General features: G+C 49.0%; 1 protein-coding gene across 2 annotated transcripts in view; it reads left to right on the top strand.

The window, feature by feature from the left end:
* COL26A1 (collagen type XXVI alpha 1 chain) overlaps window positions 1-22826 on the top strand; it is a 170236-nt gene that overhangs the window by 28723 nt on the left and 118687 nt on the right. For both annotated transcript variants that reach the window (XM_068524591.1, XM_068524592.1), the window contains exon 2: window positions 14601-14723. In XM_068524591.1, the coding sequence (XP_068380692.1) occupies window positions 14601-14723 (123 nt within the window). The remainder of the gene's footprint in view (window positions 1-14600; window positions 14724-22826) is intronic.

The raw sequence follows: 22826 nt of genomic DNA, 5'->3' as shown, positions 1-22826 counted from the left end.
GAGCAACTAAGCCCGTGCGCCACAACTACTGAGCCTGCGCGCTAGAGCCCGCGAGCCACAACTACTGAGCGTGAGTGCCACAACTACTGAAGCCTGCACGCCTAGAGCCCGTGCTCCGCAACAAGAGAAGCCACTGCAATGAGAAGCCCGTGCACCGCAACAGAAGAGTAGCCCCCGCTCACCGCAACCAGAGAAAACCCGTGCGCAGCAATGGAGACCCAATGCAGCCAAAAATAAATAAATAAATTTATATATTAAAAAAAAAAGTTAATGGACCGAATGGCTTAGAACCACCATGAGGAGCTCGAGTGTCTTTGCTCTGGAAGCCGCAGTTAGACGGGGGAGGTGGACAACTGCTCACATCTGTGCCTGACGAGCCCCACACGGGTGGCTCTGCTTTGCTGGAAATTCTCTCCGAGCCCCTGGCTGGGGGATGATTTTGGAGACCCAGGTGTTTGCAGAACTACCTGCCTGGAAAGGATGTAGGGCTAAGGCTTTCCCTGACACCGCCAGTCCTGTGGGTGGTAGAAGCCTGGCCCTGGCCGGCTGGAGGACGTGGTACCTTGCTTGGCCAGTCTGGTTCCCCAGCTGTTCTGGCTTCTGGGCGAGAGGCAGTGTTGCTCGGGCCCTTCTGCCGAGGTGGGGGTGATGGCCTCTGTAATAGTCCCCCAGCTCTGATGCTGCCTTGTGGGTTCCATCTGCTGCCTGAGGAGGAGGCAGAGGCCCAGAGAGGGATGGGGCCTGTACAAAGTCACACAGCAATTCCTGCAGCTGGACCCCCCCCCCCCCAATCCACAGCTCTGGAAGCTCTTGTGAGGAAGACCCCTGGAACCCACTGGCTGATCTCAGATGGAAAGGGCAGGATCCACTGGTGTTTACCCATGTTTGCCGGCTACCTGCTGGAGGGGTTAATGAGCCATCAATGATTAGTGCTGATAGCAAGATACCTCTAAGAGGTAAGAAGCAAAGGCAGATTCGAGAAGTGGTGACCCCAAAGAAAAGGCAGACTTCACAAACAGCCGGGTGTAATTCGGAACACTGCAGTCATTCTCCTGGATTTTGCCCTTTGCAGGGGAATTGAGGCATTCCTTAGAGACTCCGACAGCTGTGGGTTTCTTGGGTGTCATGGGCCACCCAGCTGGGCCTGGTGTTTAGAGCCGGAACCCCTTTCCTTTGGAAACGGATGCAGGTCCAGAAGGTGTTCTGCTCACAGGAGACTCGCTTGGTCGTAATTGTGTGTGATCCTCGGCGGATATCAAATGCCAAATTCCACAGTCAGTCCCTTTCAGCCGTCACATTCCTCAGATTCTTATCAGTTTTTTTTTCCTCAAGTGAACACTGGGAACCACTCTCCCCGCTGATTGCAGAAGGAGGGGAGAAAATTAAAAACAGGAGTCCTGGCTTTCGTCCCCGACTCTGCCACCAGCTTGCCATCCACCTTGGGTCCTTCCCTTCTTTTCTCACCTGTAAAGAGAGGGGGTTGGGACAAGATGATCTTTGCAAAACCTCTTGTGGTACAAAGCTTTTGTAATCCTCCATCCAAGTCCACAGTGAGATGCTGTCTGGAAAATACACCTAAACAACATTCCGACTGCTTCACCAAGCAAGAGAATTTTCTAGCACATCTGCAGTGGTGGGAGCTTAGGAGTGGTGACCTTTCCATGTGTCCCCTCCCTCACGGGGAACCGTTCCTTTCCCTGAATGTTGCAGCAGAGATTCTCAGAGATGGGCATTCTGAGTTCCAAGGGGCTGGGCCCTCAGGGAAATGTTCCAGTAGTTTGCACCTCCCTGCCCAGCAGTCTGCTGTATGGCCTTTGGCCGTAACTGTTGGCAGCAGTAACCATGGCGGTCACTACCACTGATGTTCCTTTACAAGTGACAAACTGCTTACACATTCATTTATTTTTGTGGATCCCAGGCTGCATGTTATTATTCCCATTTTACAGAGGAGGCCACAGAGGCTCAGGTGCCATGAAGCCCGTTCAGCTAGGCAGAGCAGAACCAGGACTGGAGCCCGGCTCTCCTGAGCTACCCACATCCTGGGCACTTTCCACATCCCATAGTGTGTGGGGTCACGCAGCTAGTCAGGGGCCTTGCATGAGGCAGGGGCTCCATGGACATTTGTGCAAATCGGCGAGTGATGCCCCCTTGGCCCCGCCATGCAGAGCCAGCGCCTTGGTTGGCAGTCAACAGTAGGAGTCTTGGGGCACATGCTATGCTGATGTTTATGGAAGTGAAACACTTACATCCCAAGGATCCTAAAACCCCAAACCAAGGAGCTGGTCAAGCCAGAGCAGTCTGACCCTCACAGACCCAGATATAGTCTCTGAAACTGTCCATCATCTAGTGGAGAAAAAAAATGCAGATACCATTGGGTAAAGAGCAAAGTCTTCCTTTGTCCCAGAAAAGGTAGAGCTAGTTCAGGATCATGATTATATTTCCATTATGAAGTACAATCAACGTAAGCGCTCAGTAAACGTTACTCATCCCCGCAATGAGTCAGCAAGGTGCTGCGCATTTGTTCTGGACCTGCCAACGGTCCTCGGTGTCCACTGGGGCACCAGGATGCATTTGGTCAGTGAGTGACCTCTGCGGAAAGCGGAGCTTTCTTGTGTCCAAGATCAGGACAGGATCTGGCAGTGTCTTTCTCAAAGACACGGTCCTTCATGGTCTTTCTCAAGTGCACCATCTCTCAAAACCACCTAATGACTCAGATTCTGTGAGGACGGGCCCCAGGAATTTGCATGTGTAACAGGTTTCCGGGCGATGCTGAGTCAGGAAGGGGACCCTATCCACCTGAAGGAAGTTGGAAGCTAAAGCAGGAATAAGAGTAACGTTTACTGAGCACTTACGATGTGCCAGGTTCAGGGGTTCTCGTGAAAAGTGCTGGTCATGGGGTCTGCTTAGCCAGAGAGCATCTCAGCACGTGGTCCCCCTAAACGTGGGCAGGAACGCTGACCCCGTGCAATGCATTTGGCCCCATCTTCTCACAACTTGTGGCAGAATGCTCAAAACCACATGGTCTGTTCGGCCAAATCATATACTCCCTTAGCTGCCCTCCTCTGAATGGGAAATTCAACCCCTAAGTAGCTGATGTTCTGTGCTGGGTTCTTTCCAGCCTCCTCTCAGGTGGGGGAGGCCTCAGGAATTCTGAGCTGTGGAAGGTGCTAGAGGATGAATGCAGACAATAATGAAGTGGGAGGAAGCCCAGAGGCTGCCTATGGCACAGCCGTGCTCCCCGGGGCCTGCCGGCTCTCCAGCCCCCCAGACCCGCAAATCTGCATTTGCCCTCCAAGCCTCCGTGCGTGCGGGACCCTGGAGTCTGTGCCATCGCCCTCCTTTTTTACAGAAACGTTTGGTCAGTTGCCGCGGGGCTTTCGGATCAACATCCTGTACCTCTAAAAGTCAGTGACCTTAAATGTACTTAAATTCCTCCCCAGTGTTGCCTTGAAACGTACCGTTCCAGTAAAAACGACTGTCAGGAGATACAGGCAAATTGATCTGCTTATCCAAACACTCCTACTGGTTTTTGTGCCCTGAAAACCCATCAGGCCTTAGTGTAACATACAGCCAGTTATCCTTACATAAACAAAACCCTAACTCCGGACAGTGGTTTAGGTGGATGAGAGATGAGAGATGGAGAGCAACATCAGCCGTAGAGATGCTTACTTTGTTGGGAGACACCGCGTAGTGGTCCATGCGTTGGCCCCGTTTGGATCCAGGTGGTAAAGACCATTTCAGGGGGCTTCCGCGGGGCCTCGGCTGGTCCCTTCACGGTCTGTGCCCGTTTATCCCAAATGGGCTCAGCCTCTGCCCTACCCCCTGCCACCAGAGGGTCCTCCTGGAACCCCACTGACCGGGTTCCCCTCTCATTTAAAAATCTTCCGAGTCTTGGGAATTCCCTAGCGGTCCAGTGGTTAGGACTCAGCGCTTTCACTGCGGCGGCCTGGGTTCAGTCCCTAGTCGGGGAACTAAGATCCCGCGAGCCGCACAGCGCAGCCAAAAGAACCCAAAAATCTTCCATGTCTTACCTCCTCTTTTCCAATAGGGTGAGTCTCCTTGCTCTTTGAGGGTCAATTGTGTATCTTCACCCTCCATCCAGCGAGTGGGTGTCCTGCCTCTGCTCACCATTCCCCTCCCAGGACGGGGCGCCCACTACAAACGTGTGGGCAGCTCATCGCACCCACGGCCCACCCTCCGGAAGCAGGTACCTCCCCAGCCTGAGTGGAAGTCTGCCTTCTGGTGGATGTCGTGTTCTGACCCGACTCCAGGCCCTCTGCGGCCCCACAAGCAAGTGTTGTCTAGCTCCCCTGCATTTATCTTGGCGCGGGGGAAAGCTGGCCTCCCAGAGCTGCCTCCCGCCACCAGGGCCCTCAGCTTATTTCTACTCAGTATATCTGAACGCTGCATTGTCGACAGGCCTCCACTGCTGGAGAGGGCAGATGTGGACCCGAGGGGCATGGGGCCTTCCCCTCCACGTCACCAAATCTTGGGCTTCTGACCTGTCCTCCTCCCATGGACACTCACTGCTCTGCAAGCCAACCTTCCCCTCCTCCCAGCCCTGGTGTCTCCTGCTCAGAGGACAGCGGTCGCAGCCCTCTCCTCCCAGCGCACTGGTCTCAGTTTGTTCCTTTTCCTGTTGGGGCTCATGGCAGACACCAGGTGGAGTCTCCAGGAAGCAGATTCCGAGATGCGGTCCAAGAGGGAGGACGTGTATGGGGGGCGCCTCTTAAGATTGATGCCCGTGGAAGGGAGGGGCAGAAGCAGGAGTTAGAAGGAGAAGTTGAGCTTTGATGTGGACCCAGTGACAACTACCATTGACCTCCTGGGGGCCCTGCACCTACAATGGCCCTTCGAGTTGTCCTGAGGTCCATATGACTGAGCCTTTCATCTTGTGCAGGGACCGGACACTGGACGGGGCCCCAGGAAGAGCCGAGCCTTGGGCGAGGTGGTTCTGGGCAGCTGAGGTCCAAAGACCCTTCATTGAGGGGGATCTGGGTGGCACAGCCCAGGGTCCACCATCTGTGGGCCAGTGCAGAGGCGAGCAGGGATGTTCTCGACGTTATTCTGCTATTAAGACGGCCTGAGATTGCCTTTGCTTTCTGGAGGCTGCACACACCTCTGAGTCACAGTGAACTTATTGTTGGCGAGAACCACTGCGCCCCATCTGGGGCTTGTCCGCTGGGTTTTGGGGCTGCAGTGCAGGACTCCACATTTGCCTGGTCATGTTTCATCTTGTTAGATTTGGCTCCTTGCTCTGGGCTGGGGAGATCTAGCTTGGATCCTGACCCCCTCCCAAGACCCAGGCCCTGCACCTGCCAGCTCCTGGTCTTCCGCAGTTTCTCTCAGCAGCCCCGCTGCCTTCATCATGGTCTGTGGCACGGCCCTCTCCTGGCAGCACGGCCCCAGGTGGACAGACCGCCGTATGCCAAGACCCACGCACTCAGGGTGAGCTCTAAGTCAATTCGGCAGGGTAGCCAGGTGGCTAAGGGCTCGGCTCGAATCTGGGCTGTCTGTTGACTTGTTGGGTGGCCTTGGATGTGCCTCGGTTTCCTTACCTGGAAAACTGGCATAACAGCCGTTCTGACCACCCAGGATTGTGTGAGGCTGAATGGAGGTCTGACTTAGGTAACCGCAGGGAAGAGGGGGCAGGGGACAGGACCGGCTCGGAGCCCACCCTATGAGCCCTGCTGTGGCCTGAACTGCCCTCAACAGTTGTCCCAGTGGTTTCACACATGAGGTGGGGGCCGTCCCCTCTGCTTGCTGTTTTGCATGTGAGGTGGTCCCCTGAGGGACACGGCTCGTAAGGGCCTGCCAGGGGATGCTGTATTTGCTGTCTAACTCTCTGCTGTCCTCACTGGCAAGGTGGATACAGCCTGGGGTTTGGAATTAGAAGGCTGATCTTCAAGACCTAAGATAAAAGGTATAAACTTCCAGGTACAAGATAAACGAATCTCAGGGATAAAATGTACAGCATGGGGAATACAGTCAATGATATCGTAAAAACTTTGTATGGTGACAGATGGTAACTAGACTTATCGTGGTGATCATTTTGTGATGTATAGAAATATTGAACCACCATGTTGTACACCTGGAACTAACATAGTGTTGTAGGTCAGTTATACTTCAATTCAAAAAAAAAAAAAAAAGAAAAGAACCTAAACTGATCACTTATCACTGTGTGACCTCGAGTCTCCCCTGCAGTCTGGGGTTCCTTCTTTGTAGAATTCCTACCTGACACTTGTTGAGAAGATTAAACAAGGTCACGTATGTGTGTGAGTTGACTAGGGCAGCCATAACAAAGTACCACACAGGGGGCAGCTGAAACAACAGAAGTTAATTTCCTTAAAGTTCTGGAGGCTGGAAGTCCAAGATCAAGGTGCTGACAGGGGTGCTTTCTCCTGAGGCCTCTCAGGTGGCCACCTTCTCCCTGTGTTCACATTCGAATCCAAACTTCCTCTTCTTATGACACCAGTCCTATTGGATTAGAACCCACCCTAAGGCCCTCACTTTAATGTAATTATCTCTTTAAAGACCCTATCTCCAAATACAGTCAGATTTTGAGGTAATTGGGGTTAGGGCTTCAATGTATGAATTTGTGTGTGAGGGGGACACAATTCAGCCTATAACAGTATGTGAAACTGCTTTGCCAACCATAAAACGGGTCTTGGGGTACCGGGCCTGACTCTGCCCGCAGAAGAGGGTCTCTGTATGGTAAGAGTCCCGGCAGGCTGATTCTATTTGCGCCAGAGTTGTTCTTCCCGTCCCTGGAAGGGGCTGGGAGCTGGCTCCTCTGCCTGCATCTCTCAGGGGACCAGCCCAGGCCCTGTGGGCTCTTTGTCATGGGTGTGGCCTCAGCGTCATCCGAATTGCCTATCCACTTGGCCATGGCCTTTAGGTTGCAAACCTCAGTTCTCACAGAGTTTCTTGAGCCAAGCTGGCAGGCAACCCCCCTGGAATTGGCCTCTGTAAGGGTCAGGCAGGTGTGGTCAGGTAATAGAACAGTGAGGGCCAGGTGGAGAGGGGCCTGACACAGGACACCCCCAACCTTGAGGTGGTGGCTGCAGCCACAGGAGCAAACCCCACGGTGCTGAGCCCGAGAAGCAGTTTTTGGTAAGAGAGTGAGTGAATGTGGATGGGAAAAGGTCCCTCTGGGATGTGGGGCTTGGGGTCAGATGAGCACACCTTTATGGGGCCTGCCCTGAGCCTGCTGTCCTCCGGAGCTTGTGGTCTTCAGGTGTGATGAGGGTTAAGATAGAGGCATACAGGGAGGGCAGGGGGTCAGGGAGTCAGGGAGGGCTTCCAGGAGGGGACAGAGCCTGAATGGAGATGGGTAGAGTAAGAGTTGGCTGAGTGAAAGAAGGGGGGATGGCATGCCAGGGAGGACAAAGTGACAGGGTAAATGGCAAGATGGAGCTTGGTGGGAGGTGACAACAGGGAGGTGGGGGGGAACCGTGGAGGATGGGGAGCTAGGAAAGGGTTTCCAGAGGCCAGGTGACAGGGCCAGATTTGTGGTTTAGGGAGCGCCCTCTGGTGGCACCTCGAGGAGACTGCAGGGAAACAGGGCGGATGCTGGCCTACCAGCAGGGGCCTGGCTGTGGGAATCAGGACTACGGGACCAGGGCTGGGATGCAGGCAGAACTTGCCTGACGTGGGTGCTGATCAGCTGTGGAGAGTAAGGGAGGGAAAATGTGGGTTCTGTGGCGATTTGCCCCTGGGGGTTCTGGGTCAGGGGACCGGGAACTTAGTGGTGCTGGTCACCAAGATGGAGCGAGAAGGGGTTGGATAGCGATGGTCTCCGTAGTGGACGGATTGAAATGGTGTGTCCTGAGGTGTTCCATGGGCTATGAGGATGTGTGTCCATGCAAGTGGGGCACATATGTTGGGGTTCAAGGGAAGCTTTGAGGTGATGCCACATTGGGGTGGAGCAGAGCATGGGACAGTGACATGGGGGCAGACTGGGTGGTCCTCGTGGGGAGGGAGATCACTGTCAAAGCCCTCAGGCTTGGTTCAGGCTCAGGGTCCTGGGGGTGGAGGGGAAGGTGAGATCAGGTCCCAAAGCAAAGCTCAGATAGAACTGGGGCTCATGGGCCGGTGCGGGAGGGGGTCCCAGGGTTAAGGGGAGAAGGGCTGATGTGGTGGCATCCCCCGGCTGAAATAGATGGGTTGCTTAGTTATGTTCAGAGGTGGGCATGGGCTGGCGGTGTCCTGAAGACCCCTCCATTCCATCATGACATGATTTCCTGAAAGCACTTAGCACTTGTTTTCCCAAAGGACTCTAAATTAAGGATTTCATGGCTTGGCCAAGCCACAGAGCCAGACACGTAGCGTGGCAAAAGCTGCTGTAGGAGCAGCCCCCAGGCCTGGTGGAGCAGGGCCAAGTCAGTTGCTCTTCCCCATCAGGGAGCGGGCCTCTCCTCATAAGGAAACGGACCTGGAGGGGAGCAGATCCGTCCCCAAGGCTGGGAGTGAGTTTCCCATCCTGGACCCTCCACGAGAGCTCAGCTGAGGAGGGCGGGGGGGAGATGATGAAGGGATGTCGCTGAGATGATGCCCCCAGTCCTGCCCCATCCTGATGAAGCCAGTCCTGCCCCATCCTGATGAAGGCTGCTGAGGCCACCCTTACTTCTTAGGCAGCTTGAAGACCAGCCCTGCCACTCCCAGAATCTCTGCCCCTGGGCCAGTCCTTCCAGCAGGGTCACAGAAGGGACGTACTTCTCCTGCCAAGCCTGTCTGTGGGCGGAGTCATCCCGTAGCCCTTACAGCCTTGTTCACCCATCACTGTGCACCACCATGGTCAGGGGTGGGGGTGGTGGTGGGCGGTGGTGTGATGCCACCCACAAAACAGGAGACATAGATATGATACTCAGGAGACGGGGATCCTAAGGGGGACCCCATATGGGAGCAGAGTGCCTGACACCGAGATTCCCCGGAACTGCGGGTGCCTGGAGATGAATGGGGTTTAGAATTCCATCTGAAAAGGCCCGGAGCCCTCTTTACTTGTCTCTGCCTGCCTTCTTCGTTGTTTTTGGCCAGGTTTTAATTTTGGGAAGCCATTTAGAGCCCATTAAAAGATCAAATGTCTGGAGATGATGAATCAAGGCATTTAAAAATGTTTTCCAATTCATAGCTCATTTCCCTATAGAAAGCCGTGACCCAGAAGTGGCTGGACTCTGTCTGTTCCAGATCGCCAGGGGCAGATCTCAGGGTGGAGCATTGTCCTTGGATTGGACAGCAGTTCATCCCGAAGAGACTCATGCTGAATGCCCGAGGTGCTGCTGAAGCTCCCTGGTAGAGATAGAGGAGGGGTCCAGGCCCAGTTTCCCTGAGTAACTAGCAGAGGCAGTGGTTTGCACTGTACAGGTGGGACCCTACTGGCCGCCTGGGCAGGAAGGCTGGATTCCCTTCCCGGCTCGGCCTCTGATTTGAGCCATGGTCAGTGAGGTTTCATCTCTCAGTACTTCTTTTCCCATCTGCAAAATAGGAAGGACAGTTCTTACACTTGTATGAACATGGTGGGGTTTCAGTAGCCAGCTAATCAATCATGACACCTTGGGGCAGGTAGTGCCACATGGATCTGCTCATTTAGTCCTCACAATAACCTTGAGAGGTAGAATTTTTTTCATTTAACTGAGGCTCAGAGAGGGAACATCACTTTGCTCAAGTCACACAGCAGACTGGTGGCAGAACCAGGTCTCCTGATGCCTTTGGGGAGAGGGATCAACTTTTGATTACTTTTTCATGTTCTTTCATGGTAGTTTTGACTGTGCCAATATATGTTCCTAGAAAATTGTCCAATTGTCAAGATTTTGAAAAATGTTGATATAAGATCAGACATAATATTTATTTACAATTTCTAATCTCTATACGGATTTTTTTCTTGCTCTTAATGTCTTCTTATGTCTTTTGTTTGTTTCTCATTAAAAATTGTCTAGGTTTTGTCTATTTGATTTTTTTAAACCTGTGTTTGATTTTGTTGATTCACTTTTGAAAGTAATCTATTTCATTAATTTCTTTTTTTTTTTTAATTTTATTTATTTTTGGCTGCGTTGTGTCTTTGTTGCTGCGCGCGGGCTTTCTCTAGTTGTGGCGAGAGGGGGCTACTCTTCCTTGCGGTGCGCGGGCTTCTCATTGCGGTGGCTTCTCTGGTTGCGGAGCACGGGCTCTAGGTGCGTGGGCTTCAGTAGTTGCAGCACGTGGGCTCAGTAGTTGTGGCTTGAGGGCTTTAGAGCACAGGCTCAGAAGTTGTGGTGCACAGGCTTAGTTGCTCCACAGCATGTGGGATCTTCCCCCACCAGGGAGCGAACCCGTGTCCCCTGCGTTGAGGGGTGGATTCTTAACCACTGCACCGCCAGGGAAGCCCTATTTCATTAATTTCTGCTTCCATCTTTGTTAATTCCTTTCTTCTCCTTTCTAATTCCATTGTCTTCTAATTATTGTGTTTTCTGTTGCTACTTTCTTGCTTTTCTAGCATTCTGTTGGGTTAATCAAATTTTCTTTGTTTTACTTCTTTCTCTCATGGTTTGCCAGTTTTATGTCCTCTTCCTATGCTTCCTAGTATTTATCTTAAAATTTAAAAAATTTTAAAAACTTAATTGCATATTTATCTACTGCACTTAACGTTGCACAGTTTCTATAGCCTTTCCTTAAACAAGACAAAAATCTCAGCAAATATTAGTTCCTTCTGCCCCTTCTTTGCCATTGTCCATATTGAGATCACCTTGGATTTTAGATCTAGGCTGTTTTTAAATCTTATTATTGTTTCTTTGTTTGTAACTGCTCCTCATATTTAATATATTCCTCCTACGCTCTCCTATGTCCGTTAGTTTGTTGGAATACATCCTCTAGTAATTCTTTCAGAAAAGGTGACTGGTAAACTTTCTGAGTTCTTGTGCATCTGAAAATGTCTTTATTTTGCCTTCACCTTTGAAGAAGAGTTTGTTCAGGTATAGAATTCTGGGTTCTAAATATTTCCCCTCAAAACTTTAAAGCAGTTGTGTCACTATATTCTTGATTCTGATATAGCTCATAAGAAATCTAATTTCAGTTTATTGTAGGTGATTTGTTTTTTCTTTTCTTTCTTCAGTGTTTAGTATTTTCTCTTCATTCTGAGTGTTCTGAAATTTCACCGAAATATGTCTCTTTGTTCATCTTGCTTAGCACTCAGTGGGCCCTTTTGAATTAAGAATTCATGTCTTTTACAAATATCATAGGATATCACTTATGTGTGGAATCTAAAAACATGATACAAATGAACTTACTTACAAAACAGAAATAGACTGACAGACGTAGAAAACAAACTTACGGTTGCCAAAGGGGAAAGGTGGGGGGAGGGATAAATTAGGAATCTGGGATTAATAGATACACACTACAATATATAAAATAGATAAACAACAAGGACCTAGTGTATAGCACAGGGAACTATACTCAGTATCTTGTAATAACATATAATGGAAGAGAATCTGAAAAAGAATATGTATATATAACTGAATCACTTTGCTATACACCTGAAACATTGTAAATCAACTATATCTCAATCAAAAAATAAAAAATAAACATTATTCACACACACACAAAAGAATCCATGTCTTTCTTCAGCTCTGGGAAATATTCTCTTTTATTGCTTCAAGTCTATACTTCCCTGTGCTCTCTCTGATCTCCCCTTCCGGGGCTACAAATTCCATGTATGCTGGAATTTGGTCTGTCCTCCAGGTACCTCACCTTTTCTCACACATTTTCCATCTCTTATGTCCCTTTGCAGTATATCCTTGGAAAGTTCACGGCTCAGATTTCCAGCTCATCAGCTCGTTCCTTAGCTTTGTCTGTTCTGTGTTTTCAGCCCATCTGTTGAGCCTTTTTATTTTCACAGTCATACATTTCATTTCTGACATATCTAATTTTTTGATTTCATAATATTTCTTATGAGTGAAAAATTCTATCTCTTTAAGGACTTTAATTGTGCTTGAAAAAACTGTCTCCATTATTTGCTTCGTTAATTGTTTTTTCTTGAAGTGTGATTTATTATCTGTTGAGTTAGTGCCTTTCTTTCAGGTTATTGGCCTTTTTTCTGAAATAATTTGAAATTCTTGGCATTTGGGGTTTTCCATTAGCTTGTCTCTGTTTCTCTGTTCACTGCTGCTTTGCCTCTTGGAGGGTTGGTGGTATAGGATAAAGAATGTGCAAGAATTCAGTTGTCTGACCTTGAGAGGGTCCCTGTTCCTTCTGGAGGTCATCAGCCTTTGAGGCACCCATTCTGACCACACCTGCCACAAAACAAGTGAGTTCAATGCCTGATTCTTGACACCAGCAGGGATAGGGATCCTGGTCCTACCCGTCTGGCTCCTTCTACCATGGTCCTTTGACAGTCACCTCTGCTGCTCCTATGTTGCACCCACCTTGAGCCCCAGTCTTCCCCGCGTGTTTTGGACTGTGCTTCCTCCTTCAACTTATTCCCATGTGCTTTTAGTCTCTCAAGGATTCCTCAAAATATCTGGCCCACTGCTTTTTGTTTTCCAATGCTGTTAGGGACTTATTTTTATTTATTTGTATTTTCTGCTTTATTGAGCTCCGATTGACAAATTTAAGAAGTGTTTATTCAGGTGGTACAACTTGATTTTTTTGGTTTAAAACATGATGATTTAATTGCATATACATCGTGAAATGATTACCATGGATTATTAACACATCTATCATCTCACATAGCCACCTTTTTTATGTGTGTGGTAAGAACACTGAAGATCTATTCTCTTAGCAAATTTCAAGTATACAATATGGTATTATGAACTCTAATCACTATGTACAGATCTAATCTGTACATTAGATCCCCAGAACTTATTCATCTTATAACTGGAAGTTTGTATCCTTTGACCAACATCTCCCCATCTCTCCCATTCCCCCTCCCCTGGCAACCACTATTCTACTCTCTGGTTCTATGAGTTTGACATTTTCAGACTCTACTTATAAGTGAGATCATACAGATTTGTCTTTCTCTGTCTGACTTACTCACTGAGCATAATGTCCTCTAGGTTCATCCATGTTGTCACAAATGGTAGGATTACCTTCTTTTTTGTGGTTGAATAATTGTATTCCATTGTATATATACATTACATTTTCTTTATCCATTTATCTGTAGATGGACACTTAGGTTGTTTCCATCTTGGCTGTTGTGAATAATGCTGCAATGAACGTGGAGGTGCAGATATCTCTTCGGGATACTGAGTTTGTTTCCTTTGGATAGATACCCAGAAGTGAGATTCCTGGATCATATGGTAGTTCTATTTTTAATTTTTTGAGGAACCTACCATAATGACTGCACCAATTTACATTCTTACCAACATTGTACCAGGGTTCCCTTTTCTCCACACCTTCAGCAACTCTTGTTGTCTCATGTCTTTTTGATAATAGCCATCCTAACAAGTGTGAGGTGATATCTTATTTTGATTTGCATTTCCCTGATGATTAGTGATGTTGAGCACCTTTTCATATACCTGTCGGCCATCTAGATGTATTCTTTGGAAAAATGTCTATTCAGATTTTTTGGCCATTTTTATTGGATTATTATTATTATTTTTTTGCTATTGAGTTTTATGAGTTCCTTATATATTTTGGATATCAATCCTTATCAGATAGTTTGCAAAAATACCAAAGCTCCCACAAAGGCATTTTTGTTTGAGAATGGCTGCCAAATTATTGCTACTGAAGGGTACAGAGTAAGGGACCTCCTCTCCCACCATCTTGCCGATGTCACAGTGGGGACTTATTTTTAGATTTTCAATATCTAGGATCTGGAGATGGGAGGGGGAGGTGTCTGCCATCTTGATCCAATCACCATATTGTTTGCACATGTCCCCTCTTCCCCGCTGCAGGCCCCAGCTCAGGCCTCCTCAGCTCTTACACACTGCACCAGAGGGGCTTTTCTAAAATCAGACCCATCTGAGTCATTCCCCACCGCACCCACCCCCCAGTCCTTCAGTGGCTCCCCACCAATGTCATAAGACCCACCTCTGGCAGGTTCCCCGCCTCTTCCTTTCTCCTGGCTACTCCCCTTCCTCCAGCCTTCAGGATGCTGGTCCCTGGGCGGCTGCAGTCCGTCTCACCAATGTGCCCTTGCTCACCCTGCTCTCTCCTCTGTGAACTGTCCCCCCCTCATTGCCCCCACACTTTGGGTCTGCTGACTCTGACCTTTCAGCTCTCAGCTGATCGGCCTTTCTTAGGACCTGGGTTGGGGGCCCTGCTGGGTCCCCATAGCTCCCTGTGCTCATCCTGTGCTTGTTCCTGTGACCCGGTGTTCCCGTGTGTTCTCTTCATCTCGCCGAGCGTCTTCCCCTCCAGAGTGGGATTTCCTGGCAGGGGGACAGCCTTTATCACTGATTTTGCACGGAGTGTTTGAAGACTGAAATGATGCTGGGGCTTGATGGCTGGGGGTGTGGGTACTCTCCCTTCCCCTTAGACCGGTACGCAGGGTCTCAGTGGGCCCCTTACCCAGGAGCACCGTCCTTCAGGCTTGTGGAGGGGCCCCTCCTCGGCCCGCACGGCCTTTTGATCCACAGTCGGCACCTCAGGAACAGGCAGGACTGACCTGACTGTTGCTCTCCCCACAGGCACTGGTGCCATCACACGGTGACACGGACGGTGTCCTGCCAGGTGCAGAACGGCTCAGAGACAGTGGTCCAGCGCGTGTACCAGAGCTGCCGGTGGCCCGGGCCCTGCGCCAACCTCGTGAGGTAAAGGCCGCGGGGCTGACCAGCTCTGCCTTGCCTTTCTGTTCCCTTGGATGAATCCAACCCTCGCACAGCTGCTGGGATGGGGGGTTGACTCTCGGAAACAGAGTCAGACACGCATTTACAGAGCATCTTTTGTGTACGGGGCATGGGGGGTGTGCGTGCACAAAGATGAAAGGGACGTGCTCCCCACACGGAAGAGTCCTCACAATCCAGTGGGTATTTGATGAGCAGAAGGGCCAGGTGAGGCCCCCTCACACACCACCCACAAGCCCCGCCTCTCAAGACCCGCCCCCTCATAGGCCCGCCCCCTCTCAAGCCCTGCCCCCTCATAGGCCCGCCCCCACAGCCCCGCCCACCTCAAGCCCGGTCCCTTTCACAGTCTTGCTCCTCTCGCCAGTGCCTTCCTCTCCCAGCCCTCAGCAGCTCCTGGGCATTCACGGGTAGAGCTCTGAATGAATGACCAGACCTTCTGGGTCTCTGAGACCCCACCTTGCAGTGCCTCGTTGTCCTCTCCCCCTCCAGGCCCTGCTGCAGCTCCAGGGCCTGGCTTCCCTTATGCCCTCACCCCCAAACCTCTCCAGCCCTGCGTGTCTGCCTCAAAGACCCTTCCTCATCTCTGCCTGGGACCACCCTCCTCAAACTCCAAATCCCTTTCCCTTCTGTGTTAAGAGAGCTCTTTGTGCCCTCCGCTGAAAGGACTTACTGCATGAGGTCTGTCTTAGGCAAGGTTCTCCAGAGAAACAGAACCAATAGAATAAGTGTGTGTGTGTGTGTGTGTGTGTGTTGGATATATATATATAGGAGATGGAGAGATTTTTAAGGAATTGGCTCATGTGGTGGTAGAGGTTGGTGCATCCAAAAGCTGCAGGATAGGCTAATGGGCCGGAGACCCAGAGAAGAACTGATGTCGCAGAAGGAATCAGAAGGCAATCAGCTGACAGAATGTACTCTTCCTCAGGGGAAGTCAGTCTTTTTCTGAAAGCCTTCACCTGATTGGATGAGGCCCACCACATTATGGAGGATAATCTGCTTTACTCAAAGTTTACCACCTCGATATTAATCTCATCTAAAGAAATACTTCCATGGCAACATCCATTTGCATTTGACCAAATATCTGGGTACTGTCGCTCAACCAAGTTGACACATAAAATTAACCATCAGAGGGTCATCATGAGTTGGATGTGTTTTCATCACCAGAGATGGAGAATGAGCCCATGAGTCAGGGCCTGTGCCCACGTAGTGCTGCCCCCTATAGGGCTCACCGTGGAGCTGACACCAGAATCAGCCTGCAGCATGAATTAGTGGGACCCACAAATGTGGCAGAGAGTCTGGTCCTGGGCCAGAATTATTATTGTTTGATTTTATTATGAAGATAGTTATATATACTCACTGCAGAAAAAGTTCAAACATTCGGTAATAACTGAATAAGGTAAAAAATGACCATTCTTCCTCTCCCAATGCCACCTCCATAATCCCATTATTAATATGTCATTCCAGACTTTTTTCTCCACTTATATGTATATATGTAAATATATTTTCTTTTTCTTTTTTTAATTTATGTTTTATTGAAGTATAGTTGAATTACAATGTTGTGTTAATTACTGCTGTACAGCAAAGTGACTCAGTTATACATATATATACATTCTTTTCATATTCTTTTCCATTATGGTTTATCACAGGATATTGAATATAGTTCCCTGTGCTATACAGTAGGACCTTGTTGTTTATCCATTCTATATATACCAGTTTGCATCTGCTAATCCCAAACTCCCAATCCCCTCCCCACCAACCTTGGCAACCACCAGTCTCTTCTCTATGTCCCTGATTATAAATGTATCTTCTTAAACAAATACTAAATGATGTTATTTTGTTCTACAACTTGCTTTTCCCCCAGAAAAATATTTTGAAATATATTCCCATAGAGCCACCTCATTTTTAACAGCTGTGTAGTATTCCACTGTAGAAAAGTATCATCATTTATTTCCCATGTCCTCAATTGATGGATATTTAAGTGGTTTCCTAGTTTAGCCATTCCAGACCATGCTTCAATTGCATCATTATATATATTTTAATACTTTTACAAGTGTTTTTTAAAAAATATTTATTTATTTATTTGGTTGCACTGGTTCTTAGTTGCGGCAGACAGGCTCCTTAGTTGCAGCTTGTGGGCTCCTCAGTTGTGGCATGCATGTGGGATCTAGTTCCCTGACCAGGGATTGAACCCGGACCCCCTGCATTGGGAGCGTGGAGTCTTAACCACTGGACCACCAAGGAAGTCCCTACAAGTGTTTTTTTTTTTTTCCCAAACTTTTTTTGGGGAACAATTTTAGATTTACATAAGTGTTGCAAAAAATAGTAAACAGAGTTTCTGCATAACTTTTCCATTCACCCAGCTTCCCTGTCTTAGTCCGTCGGGGCTGCTATATCAAGCCACCATAGACTGGGTGGCTTAAACAACAAACATTTATTTCTCACAGTTCTGGATGCTGAGAAGTCCAAGATCAAGGTGCTGGCAGATTCACTGTCTGGAGAGAGCTCTTTTCTTGGTTCAAAGACAGCCCTCTTCTCAATGTATCTTCACATGGCAGAGGAGATGAGGGAGTTCCCTGGGGTCTCTTTTATAAGGGCAGTAATCCCATTCACGAGGGCTCCACCCTCATGACCTAATCACCTCCCAAAGTCCCCACCTCCAAATATCATTACACTGGGGATTAGGTTTTTTTTTTTTTTTTTAAATTAATAGCTACTTTATTTAATTAATTAATTTATTTATTTATGGCTGTGTTGGGTCTTCGTTTCTGTGCGAGGGCTTTCTCTAGTTGCGGGGAGCGGGGGCACTCTTCATCGCGGTGCGCGGGCCTCTCACTATCGCGGCCCCTCCCGTTGCAGGGCACAGGCTCCAGATGCGCAGGCTCAGTAGTTGTGGCTCACGGGCCCAGTTGCTCCGCGGCACGTGGGATCTTCCCAGACCAGGGCTTGAACCCGTGTTCCCTGCATTAGCAGGCGGATTCTCAACCACTGCACCACCAGGGAAGCCCTGGGGATTAGGTTTTAACATATGAATTTAGTGGGGTGACACAAATATTGAGTCTATAGCATACCCCTAAAATGAATATCTTCTGGGACTTCCCTGGCAGTCCAGTGGTTGGGACTTCGCCTTCCAATGCAGGGGGTGCGGGTTCGATCCCCGGTTGGGGAGCTAAGATCCCACATGCCTTGCGGCCAAAAAACCAAAACATTAAACAGAAGCAATATTGTAACAAATTCAATAAAGACTTTAAAAATGGTCCACATCAAAAAAAATCTTAAAAAAAAGATTAATATCTTCTATAACCATAGTACAATTATCCAAGCCAAGAAATTAACAACAATGCAATACTATAAACTAAGACCTTATTCAAATTTTACCAACTGTCCCACTGATATCATTTTTCTGGGTTTTTTTTTTTCCCATTTTTCATTTAAGTTGTCATATCTCCTTAGTCTCCTTTAATCTGGGGCCATTTCTTAGTCTTACTTTGTCTTTCACGACCTTAACACTTGTGAAAGTACTGGCTAATTATTTGATGGAGGTTATGCATTTTTAGCAAGGAGACTGTAAAAGGCATGTTGTACCTTTCTCAGGGCATCATATTAAGAGGTACATCAATCAATACTGGTGATGTTAACTTTGATCACTTGATTAAGGTGGTGTCTGCCAGGTTTCTCCACTGTTGTGTAATTATTTCTCCCTTTTTCATTTATAAGTATCTCGTGGGGAGATATCTGAGTCTAGACAAACGTCCTGTTCCTCATCCTACTTTCACCCAGTAATTTTAGCATCCATTGGTGATTCTTGCTTGCCATAATTATTATTATGGTGTTGGCCAAATAGTGATTTTCTATTTTCATCATTTTTTAGTAGTAGAGGTTCTTAAGTTGGGGTCCGCATGGTACACAAGTGTTTTTATATACTCATTCTGCAGGAGGAATGGCTAAGTAAATGGATACATCCATTAAAAATTGAAGGCAAAGGACTGCTTTTATTTTATTTTATTTTATTTTAAATTTATTTATTTATTTATATTTTATTTTTGGCTGCGTTGGGTCTTTGTTGCTACGTGTGGGCTTTCTCTAGTTGTGGCTAGTGGGGGCTACTCTTCCTTGCAGTGTGCAGGCCTCTCATTGCGGTGGCTTCTCTTGTTGCGGAGCACGGGCTCTAGGTGCGCGGGCTCAGTAGTTGTGGCGCACAGAGTTAGTTGCTCCACGGCATGTGGGATCTTCCTGGACCAGGGATCGAACCTGTGTCCCCTGCATTGGCAGGCAGATTGTTAATCACTGTGCCATCAGGGAAGTCCCTAAAGGACTGCTTTTAAATGCTGTGCTAGAGGGATGGCCAGTGGATCCATAATGAAGAAAAGATGCTGACCCCCTTTCCTTTTCAGCAGAGGGCACAGAGACCCGCCCCCTGCCTTTCCCTCCCTCCCTCATGTCCCAGGAGCCGAATTCCAAGAACCTCCTGCCTTTCTCATCATCAGGGAGCGTCAGATGCCGAGGTCACCACCTCCTGATCCTGGGAGCGTCTTCTGAGAAGAGGGGTCTTTGGAGTCTGGTCTATAAGTGGACCTGACAGTGTGGCTCCTGCTCAGTGTTGGAGTGGCTGCCCTGCCCTTCAGACAACAAAGCTGTTGGTTGGTCCCAGAATTCAGGCCACTGAGAAGCAAGGCTATGCCTGTCTCACAATTCCGACCCCACCAGTCTCGCTTTTTGCAAGTGGGGAGCCAAGCTTGGAAGTGGCTCTTTACAAGACATGGGATTTGACTTCAGCAAACTCATATTGTCTTTGGAGTTGAGGCACACGAAGAGTTTATGCCTCGACTTTAGCCACAGTCCCATGTGTTGGGTGCACCCCACAGTCAGCTCCCAAGGTGGAAGCAAAAAAGAGCACGTACGCATGTGCGCACACACGCACGTGCCATTGTATTGTATTTGGGTTTAGAGAATGAACTGTCAGGATTCCCTTTACTGAAAAACCTTGGAAGGAAGGGAACAGTGGGCTGGCTTTCTTAATGTCAAAATTACAGCTTGAGGTTTTTATATTTTCTAAATACAGTAAGGCACCTTTAAGAAAAGCCAAACGAGCTAAGTACTGAATTACTGACCTCAACTGAAAAAATGTTAAATGATCATTAATTTTCACAACTGCCCTTTACTTTATGACTTAAGAAATTACAGGAATAATGTTTCAGAAGCATCAGGGTCTTGTCTTTGGGGTGGGTGTTTACAGGCCTTTCAGGGAGGCCTCTCCCTCTCCTTGGCATCAGGAGCTGAGAACAGAATGTTCAATCAGAGCAGACGTGCATTTGTCACGAGCCTTCCCTCTGCCTTCAAAACTTAGCAAGCAGGAACTTTGTTAAGGAAAACTTAATTCCCATTCTTTCAAGGAATTCTGTATTTCTGATGTAATTGTCATTTCTACTTCTGTTATTGTTATTTGTTAAGGAAGGAGGGGTTACCCCACTTTTCTTCCTCACCAGTAACTCATATCTGAGTTAGAACTGGGGTGTACCCCCTTTGTGGTCTCCGGCTTCTGGCTGGGCAGGAGGGTGGCGGGTTGCTCCCTGGTGACCTGGGGTATCACGTGCATGCTGCTTTCAGGTCCCAGTTCTGCTGGTTTCACATACGATGCATTGTTTTTGTAGCAGCCACCTCACTTGTGTCCCCACGTCCCTCCTGTCCCCCTCCAGTTCCTTCTGGCAGATCATGGCACGACCCTACTCCAAATCTTCCAGAAGCTTCCATCTCACCTAAAAGTCCACACCTCTCTCTGCGGCCAACCAAGGTCTCATGTGACATGGACCCTGTTCTCTTCCTGACCCCATGGCCTTTCATGGGCTGCCTCGCTCCCTGGGCTCCGGTCACACGGACCTTGCTGGCCTGGAGGCTGCATCCCTCCTCGGAGCTTCACATTTGCTTGTCCTTTTGCCTCGACTGCTTTCACCCCGAGCAGCTGGAAAAGCTGGATCTCCTTACGTGATTCAGTTCTCTGCTCCAGCGTCTGTCTTACCTCAGCCCCCATAATTCTCCAGCCTTTATCCCGCTTAATCTTTTTTTCTTTTTAATTTATTTATTTTATTTATTTTTAGCTGCATTGAGTCTTTGTTGCTGCACATGGGCTTCCCCTAGTTGCGGCGAGTGGGGGCCACTCCTCGTTGCGGTGCACGGGCCTCTCATTGCGGGAGCTTCTCCCGTGGCAGAGCCCGGGCTCCAGGCGCACGGGCCTAGTAGTTGTGGCACGTGGGCTCAGCAGTTGTGGCACGCGGGCTCAGTAGTTGTGGCATGGGGGCTCTAGAGCACAGGCTCCACGGCATGTGGGATCTTCCCGGACCAGGGCTCGAACCCGTGTCCCCTGCATTGGCAGGCGGATTCTCAACCACCGCACCACCAGGGAAGCCCTATCCCGCTTAATCTTATTCTTAGCATTTGTCACTCTCTGACCCACAGTGTTCGTCCTGTGGTCAGCCTGGTCATCGTCTGCCTGGCCCTCTAGCCTGGGGGCTGGGAGAGGGTGGGGGCTGTCTTACTCCCTTCTGTACCCCCAGTGCCTAGCGTTCAGGGGCTCAAGAAACCTTGAAGAAGCCTTACCGAATTGATGGTTCTATGTCGGGAGGGTGAAATGAGATCAAAGTTGTCAGAACACTTTGAAATCGTGCACAGCGAGTGCGTGATGGTGAGCTGTGAGCACAGATCTTTATGGAGCAAAGTTCTTCTCTTCTAAACCGGTCTGCGAACTTGCGATGAGGAGATGGAGGCTCAGAGAGGCAAAATGACTTGCTCAAGGTCACAAGGAGAGTCACAGGGACTGGGTTGGGTTTGATGCTGGCCCATCAAGCAGGCCCCATTGGGGTGCTCCTGAGATTTCAAGGCCCAGCTCCCTTTTCCCCCAAATGAACATTTGTAGACCTCCTCCTGTATACAGGCCCCGAGGCTCCCAGGAGAGTGCGGGTGAGAACACGGACCAGTTCCTGACTTGGAGAGATGACCGTGGGGCTGGGGAGGGGAACACTAGTCAGAGCACCAGAGTAACAAGTGCACAGTTATGTCTGTTCCTGGTGCTGTGTGGAGACCGAGTGGGGCCCAGACCCGCGGGGAGAGCTTTCCTGAGCTGGGGCATCCTGTGAGGGGACTTTTCCGAGGTAAGAAAGAGCTCCAGGGACTGCCCTGGTGGTCCAGTGGTTAAGACTCCGCACTTCCAACGCAGGGGCAGGGGGCATGGGTTTGATCCCTGGTCGGGGAACTAAGATCCCACATGCCGCGTGGTGCGGCCAAAAAATAAAGACAAAGCTCCAGACTGTGTAGCCCTGTCTCAGTGAGATTATTGTTTCTTAGCCTAATTTTTAAAAGCATACTTTTACAGTTTTCTTAAGAGTCTGCATGCTGCAAAAGTCTGTGTGCTGGGTTGATTACTCAGAGCAGGGCCTCAGGGTGGGAGGAGCTTGGGAGGTCCCTGGGAGCCCTTTGAGGCAGAGACTGTGTCTTATGCATGTTTTCCTGTGTCTCACAATACCTTGGGCTGAAAACAATAGATGACATTGCTGAAAGAGGCTTCGATAACAGGAGCCTATTAATCTCACAACAATCTGGAAGAGGTGCTTCCGTTTGGGCCGATGATATGCTCAAGATCTCGGCCTCCTTTATCTTCCTCTCTGCCAGCCCCTGTGTGTCTGCCACATGGTTCCTCAAGATTACAGAAGGGCGGCAGCAGCTCCAGGCATCACGTCTCATATAACAGTGTCCCAAAAAAGGAGGAAAGGGGATTTGGCACCGTTTTTTCCTGTCAGAGAGGATTGTCTTTTCCAGAGCCTTCAGCTAATTCCCCTGATGTTTCATTGGCCCGGATTTGTCCTCTCAGCCTGGGTTTCCCCACCTCTAAAATGGGAGTGATAGAGCGCTCCTTAAGAGGTTGTTGGAGGATGGTTTGAAGTTCAGTGGGGGAAGTCCTGCACAGACCCTGGCTTGTAAGAAGTGCTCTGGGAATGAAACCTGAGGCTGGGCCATGGCTCAGCTAAGAACAAAAACAGACTCACAGATACAGAGAACAGACTTGTGGTTGCCAACGGGGAA

The sequence above is a fragment of the Eschrichtius robustus genome, chromosome 16 (assembly GCF_028021215.1).
Source record: "Eschrichtius robustus isolate mEscRob2 chromosome 16, mEscRob2.pri, whole genome shotgun sequence".
Taxonomy (NCBI): Eukaryota; Metazoa; Chordata; class Mammalia; order Artiodactyla; family Eschrichtiidae; genus Eschrichtius; species Eschrichtius robustus.
This window is presented reverse-complemented; position numbering and strand designations above follow the sequence as displayed.